Source organism: Grammomys surdaster, unplaced genomic scaffold (assembly GCF_004785775.1).
Source record: "Grammomys surdaster isolate TR1022 unplaced genomic scaffold, NIH_TR_1.0 373, whole genome shotgun sequence".
NCBI classification, from domain to species: domain Eukaryota; kingdom Metazoa; phylum Chordata; class Mammalia; order Rodentia; family Muridae; genus Grammomys; species Grammomys surdaster.
This window is the reverse complement of record NW_021604792.1, coordinates 11,307,769-11,314,777: the sequence shown is the minus strand read 5'-3', so window position 1 is coordinate 11,314,777 and position 7,009 is coordinate 11,307,769. Positions and strand designations below refer to the sequence as shown.

The window sequence follows — 7,009 nt, the reverse complement described above, 5'->3', positions numbered from 1 at the left end:
ATCACAAGTGAATATACATGGATCTAAATTGCAGCTTGTGAAAAAAATTCACAAGAGTCTCATTCAGAGAGAAAAACCTGCATCAAAGCAATACAGTAGGGAGTGTTGGAAGAAGCCACTCAGTGCTCTCTTCTGGCCTCTACATGTATGCACAGGTACAGGTATCCACACATGTGCACACACACACATATAAATACATGATGATCATATGTGTCTGCAAAATAAAATTATATAACATATTAATAGTACTAGAATAAAAATCTTTATTATTCTGATAATACATGGATTGCCAATTCAATAACCTGGATATTATTAGTTTAAATAAATGATAAAATATCAAGACACAGTGTTCATCCTACTTTATGTAGGCTATAAGTTATATGAATTTATAGTACATAGTTTCATAGGTAGATAGACCAAAGTTACTGCATACATGGAGGCTGATACTTAAGGGTATTCTCTAAAATACTAACATATTTTTAATTCAGCAATACAGCACTTTTGTCCCAGTTACTTTACCTTGGACTCTCTCATACCTGTACATTATTAAGAAGCTTGTATAACAGGGGTCTCCTGGGACTTGCTCCCAAACTGTAGCCTGTTTTTGTCTGGTGGTCAGTATTTAAATATCACCTAGTAACTGTGTAGCTATGTAAGAATAAAGTAAGAAACAATGTTTATTGACAGACAGACTGAGAAGACATGTTCTTTCCTGGGTACTTGACATTATTTTAAGGTTTTCAGAACACAAGGTCAGAGGGAACCAGACAAGAAGAGGAGAATGTTCTGAGAAGCAGGTTTGTCTGTAGGATAGTTTAAGTATACTGTCAATTTTTGACACAAATATTGTAGTTTCCTCTTTTCTTTCATGGGTTTGCAGTAGACGTTTACTTCTAGATAAAATTAGAAGAGTCGGATTAATCCAAATCTTCAATCTTCACCAGGGAGGCTGTCTTCTCACAAATCCAAGAAATTTCAGCACTACAGCGAGAAAGGTAAATATTCCCTCTTTCAAAATAAGCACACTCTCTGGATCCATTGAAATTGGCAAGCTCCTTCTCACTAAATCTGAAAAGTAATCAATTTAAAATTAATTAAAACTATTATATATGAAGTTTAATTGGAATTTAGTGTTCTCAGTTATCCATAGTGGGAAAATTCCAACTATTATGTACTCTCTATAGAGCATCAGAATCTGCAATGGCCAGCACATCTGTGTTCTTTGTTTCAGATTAATTTTTTAAAAAGATTTATTTATTTATTTATTTATTTATTTATTTATTTATTTATTTATTTATTTATATGAGCACACTGCAGCTGTCTTCAGATACACACTAGAAGAGGGCATCGGATCACATTACAGATGGTTGTGAGCCACCATGTGGTTGCTGGGAATTGAACTCAGGACCTCTGGAAGAGCAGTCAGTGCTCTTAACCGCTGAGCTATCTCTCCAGCCCTCAGATTAATTTTGACCCTGGGTAAAACACTCCCTTAAGAAGAATATATTTAACTTTGCATGACATGCTGGTACAATAGTGGCACCAAAGTTGTGGTAGCAACCAACCACCATTTGATTGGACTTAAGGCTGACTCCATGAGAGGGAACCTATGCTTGACACTGCTCTGCACACATTTTTTATTGTCCTGTTTGCTTTCTAAAGAAGGGATGGAATTGGATGGGTGGGGGGATCTGATAGGATATGAGGGAGGGGAAGCCATGGTAAGAATCTACTATATAAAAATCCAATTAAATTAAAAGAATACTATTTAAGTTGTGGCTTAGGAATTATTATTCCCACCAGTAATATGGAATTCCATTAATGGAATTTACCTAGAGCAGATTACAGTAGAACTTATAGATTATTTTTTATATTTCATATTTTAATAAAACTAGAAAAATAAAAGTCAGACTATGTAAACAGTTGTGGCATTTTACTGTGTAAAAATGTAATTATGCACGCTTTCATATATATTTGAGAAAACAAGGTAAGAGTCTGAGAGAGGAAATGAATGACTTAGGTAGTTGGGAAACTGTGTCCAGCTTTTTATTTTGGCTCAACTTTAAATCCCTAAATACTGTCTTTGAAAATTATGCATATTCAGCTTAAATCTTTGTTATAAGTACTCCTTTTTTTTCAAATGATGCGCACGGTGATGCCATGTTATTTTATTCACCAGAGACAAACCTATCAAATAGTGATCTATTTGAATATATCTTGGAAATAGAGACCTTGTTCAAGACCCAAGGAAGAGGCTGCATAAGCCTGAAGTAGTCTCTCTAAGGTGAATACAGAGAGCTGTGTTATCTGACAGCTGCATGATGACCTACAGTCATTGTCCACAGGCGCTGCATCCCAACTATGAGTCATTTCCTCCACATGTTCACAGGAGCCAGTAGATGAGTCAAGAATGGCCAGTATTCATATAGGAGGGGAAAAATGCATATTCTAACCCAAGAACTGTGCTGTGTTTACATGGTGCACTTAATAAGGAAAACAACCAAGAGACACATGAAGTTTAGTGCCCTGCACTGCATTTTACAAAATAGATGGAATTACTTACCAGCCCTCAAGACATTCCCTATGGAAGCTCTCTCTTTTGTTACACAGTATGGTTCCTTTTTCCTATCTAGGTTTATAGTTATTTCAGTTTACATAAATTGACTCAGAGTTCTATGGGAATCCTGGTCTTCCATGCCCAGCAGTTAGATACTTACAGGGTTGGAGGGGGAAATGAACCGTCTTCCCATAGCCAGTTTCTGCCAGATGAGTTCCAGGACAATCCCAGCCAAAAGAAAGAAAATGTGAGGGACAGCTTTGACTGAAGGAAATCCTGGGGGTGGGAGAAAGCACAAGTGAGAGGCCCTGCCAGTTCCCAGGGGTAAGAGCATCTCATTAAGTTCATTTGTTGGCTGGGGATATAGCCAGCGGTAGAACACTTTCTTAACATGAGTTGGGTCCTGGGTTCCATGCCCCGTTCCTCAAATCATTTGTTAGTTCTCATTCAAAATTCACTAATGTCCTATTACAAAACAGGAGCATCATGCAGCTGTTTCTCATTGTGTGGGTAATTTCTACAGCTGGGGGAGGAGAGTCCACCCTACCCTTTCTTCCATACTGTCAATCTTCACCAGAGTGGCGTTCTTGTCCGTACAGTCCTTTCTGCTATCACGCCAGGATTTCTCTTCATTGAGTGAAAAATGGTAGCAACTGTTTCCATGCCATTGCCAGGTCTTGGGACAAGGATTGCATTTATGGTCTGAAAAGAACATTATACTCAAAAGTACAAGTTCTGTGGGGTGATTGCAGAAGGCTCTGGAAACTAAGTCATGCACATGGACAACAGATCTGAGCATAAACACCCTAAAACATACCATGCCAGGACCTTCTGGAAGCAGAGTAACCCCATCTGGGGGCTTGGACAATTTGGGGAACTCTTTTTGCAGGTGCAGCTTTTGAATGTTATGATAATCATTGCACCGAGATGTAACTGATAACTTGAGAGGTTAAAGTATCCAGGCTAGTAGCATTTGGAAATGACTATAAAGTTTTCCAAAATACTAAAGAAATACCTATAATTCTTTGTCCATTGTACATTTAAAGTACCATGATCAAGGGGTTGTTGAAGGACATAACTCCTGGGTGCTGTGCTTCATGTGGGGACTTTGATCAGGTTGATGGGTTTGATCTGGCTTTTTTGCCGATGTAAGTCAAAATTACCGGAAGTGTGGATGAGGAATTCCTTGCAGAGTTTGGTCGCCATCTGCTCCTGCCTCTCCAGGAGGGCAGAGATCTGGGACTGGAGAGATTCCTCTGGGAGACCCTTTCTGGAGCTGTTCAGTGGTTCAGACAGATTGTCTTGCTGTGGATGGATTATTTTCTGAAGCTGACTCACCTTCTCTGAATCAGAGTTAATGTCGTTCGACATCTGCAAAACTGCAAGACAAGGAGACAAGTGTGTGAGAGCCACTGCTCTCACAAGGCTGTCAGGTTGACTCAAGAGTGTGGTCCTCCAGCCACCAGGGATTCTCCTTCCTCCTCCTCCTCCTCCTCCTCCTCCTCCTCCTCCTCCTCCTCCTCCTCCTCCTTCTCCTCCTCCTCCTCTTCCTCCTCCTCCTGCTCCTCTTCTTCCTCTTCCTCCTCTTCCTCCCCCCTCTTCTCCTCTGCCTCCTGCCCCCTCGCTCACATCATCCCCCCCTTCCTCCTCTTCCTCCTCCTCCTCCTCCTCTTCCTCCTCCCCCTCCTCCTTCTCCTTCTCCTCTTCTTCTTCCTCCTCTTTTTTTCTTCTTCTTTTCTCTCCCTTTTTTCTTTTTTTACTTTCCTTCCCTTTCTCTCCTCTTTTTTCTTTCTTCTCCTTCTTCCTTTTGCCCTCCCTTTCTCTTTTCTCTCCTCTCTCCTCTCTCCTTTCCCTCTCTTGTATACTGCATGTTGCTCTCTTGCTCACATCACCCCCCCACACACACACACACACTCTACTTCCTTTCTTTCATCCTTGACAGGGTTTGGCCAATAATCACAGACTGATCTTGGACCATTCTAACCCTTCCTAGTCCTGGATCCATGCATCTATTTTAAAACATCTTTATTTTTTATTAAGCTTTCCAGTGATTCATTAACACTCTGCATGTAGCAACTACTGCATCAAAAGCTTTGTACTTTACAAAAAACATACAGTGCATTTCACGATAAGTGCACATCATTTCACTTTAATTTGTTTTGGAATGTGCATCTTTTAGAAGATATGCAACTTATTTTCCCATCAGCATCTACTGAATATCTTTTATCTCAACAGGATATCTGATTTTTTCCAAAGAAGAAGATAAATAGTCTGTATTTATGTGTCCAAATCATAACTACTGATGAGTACTTTTATATAAGAAATAAATGGATAGAGTAGAGGAGACATCAGTGTCTGTGATGATTGATCATGTCAATGTGACAGGTATATCTCACCTAGCATACAAACCTCTGGATATGCCTCTGGGCACTTCCAGAGAGGTTTCTCTGAAATATGATGACCCATGCTGAGTGTGGGCAGCGCCATCCCCTAAGCTGTGGACCCAGGCTGAGTATAAAGGAGGAAGCAAGCAGAACATGGCATTCATCTCCCTTTTCTCTTTGACTTCTGATGCAATATGATCAACAACTCTACATGCTCTATACTCTCCATGACTTCCCAACATGGGAGACTGTATTCCTTCTTAATTAAACCATGGACCAAAATAACATCCTCCTTCTTTAATCTGCTTTTGTTGCTGGGTTTTTTGTTTTGAAATTTTTTTCTTTTTAGTTTTATTTGTTTTTTTTTTGTTTGTTTTGTTTTTTGTTTGATTTGGTCACATCAACAAGAAACACTTAATTCATACAGTGTCTTTTAATATTCTAATAAACTTTTTGATTACAATTCTCCTGAGAGTGAATGTTGATCAAATAAATTTCAATATTTCTCCTAACATTTTACAACATACATATCCTCAGGATGGCTTCCCACTACCATAATATACAATATTCTGCCCAAAATGAAGAGAATATTGTTTTAGGGTCTGCTAGGGAGTGGCTTCTACTATTAGACACTTGAATAGTTCTATTCTGTCTGCCAGGCGTGACATAACTCCTACCCCTTCTCTTCCTTATATATGTGATTTTCCTCATTCACAAAAGTCAGGTTGTTGCTGCCACTAAAATATTTTCTTTACCCTAGGAAGGTCAGGGGTGAGCAGATTGAGTTAATCTTCTACTAAGTTTCAAGATAAACAAATTACCATGCTCATCTGCAAATCTTCCCCTTTGCTCCCATGTTTTTTCAGTAAGAATAACAAATGTGTGTGTCTGGTCAGAAGAGAGCTTATTCATTTTAACTCATAACTAAGACAAGAAGAATTATCCTCACAGTATGATCAGGTTCATCAAAAACCAAAAATGACTGTGGGGTAGGATTCACATAGCAGTGAAAGGGTCCATGGTTGGGGTTGCTTTGAGAGCATGCTGGAGAACGATCTGGAATAACAGAAGTGATTTGAGGGTTCTGCATGCTGGTACCTTATCCTTCCTGAATTAGCACACTGTATAAGTGTTTTCTAAATGACTTTCTTTTGTCTGATACACATACACTTACACATAGTTGCCAAGGTCACCAGTCCTGTCACCAACACCAAGCAGAGGGTCATCAAGCTCAAGGCAGCTCCTCTCCAAAGTGGGGCTTGATCTGGGCGTCCTGGAAAGCAATAGGGAAGAAACACAGCATGCTGTTACTTTGGAGGTTGTTTCTCCCACCCAGAAAAGTTCTAGCTATTAAACTTTTCCCTTGCTTTGTTAATGTCACTTTTTAAACATTCCTAATATGAAGCGGGATAAGGTCTCTCCCTCAGCTCTCCATTTCCCCACCTTACTTTCAAGAGTGAATGTCTCTTAATTGGTTTTTGTTTGTTTGCTTTACATTTGTCCCCATCTTTGTCTTCTTCAAGTCCACTGATATCATGAATGATATGTGGAGGTAAATTCTCTGGAATGATGCTGAGAACAGAAGAGACCCTGAATTTTAAGACACAAATCTCTAAAAGGTGGTGTGTCTTCTTTATTTATAAAGATAGATTATACTTTTAAGATTATTGTTAACCTAATAAAAATAATTTTAGGTCATGTTTATCCTGTTCTCTATGCCATAAAGAATAAATTAATCCTGGATGAAAATGTACAATCTAACCTGCATAACAGCCCAGAGAACCAACAGGCAAATCTTGAACCACATTTATCATAAAAATATCTGTCAGCTTAATCTTCCCTGATTCACACAATGCTTTTGCTAGGTGAGTACAGTAGCACTCACACTAAAGCCACACAACCCCTTTGCTCAAAGGTTCGGTTCAAATGAGAATTAGAAGACAGAAAAGGTACACATAATTATCTCACCTTTAGTAAACATTGCAAACCGTGTTCATTATTGTGTTGTATATCTTCCCCCTAACACACACACACACACACACACACACACACACACACACACACACAC

The 7,009-nt window shown here is 39.2% G+C and overlaps 1 protein-coding gene across 1 annotated transcript in view; it reads right to left on the bottom strand.

The window, feature by feature from the left end:
- Positions 1–243: 243 nt before the first annotated feature.
- The window catches only part of Clec12b (C-type lectin domain family 12 member B), a 9,096-nt gene continuing 2,330 nt past the window's right edge, over positions 244–7,009 (bottom strand). Inside the window, exons 2-6 of the mRNA XM_028781071.1 lie at positions 6,116–6,214; positions 3,721–3,936; positions 3,105–3,259; positions 2,718–2,833; positions 244–1,068 (exon numbers count right to left, since the gene is read on the bottom strand). Coding sequence (XP_028636904.1) covers positions 918–1,068; positions 2,718–2,833; positions 3,105–3,259; positions 3,721–3,936; positions 6,116–6,214 — 737 coding nt within the window. The 3' untranslated portion in view covers positions 244–917. The remainder of the gene's footprint in view (positions 1,069–2,717; positions 2,834–3,104; positions 3,260–3,720; positions 3,937–6,115; positions 6,215–7,009) is intronic.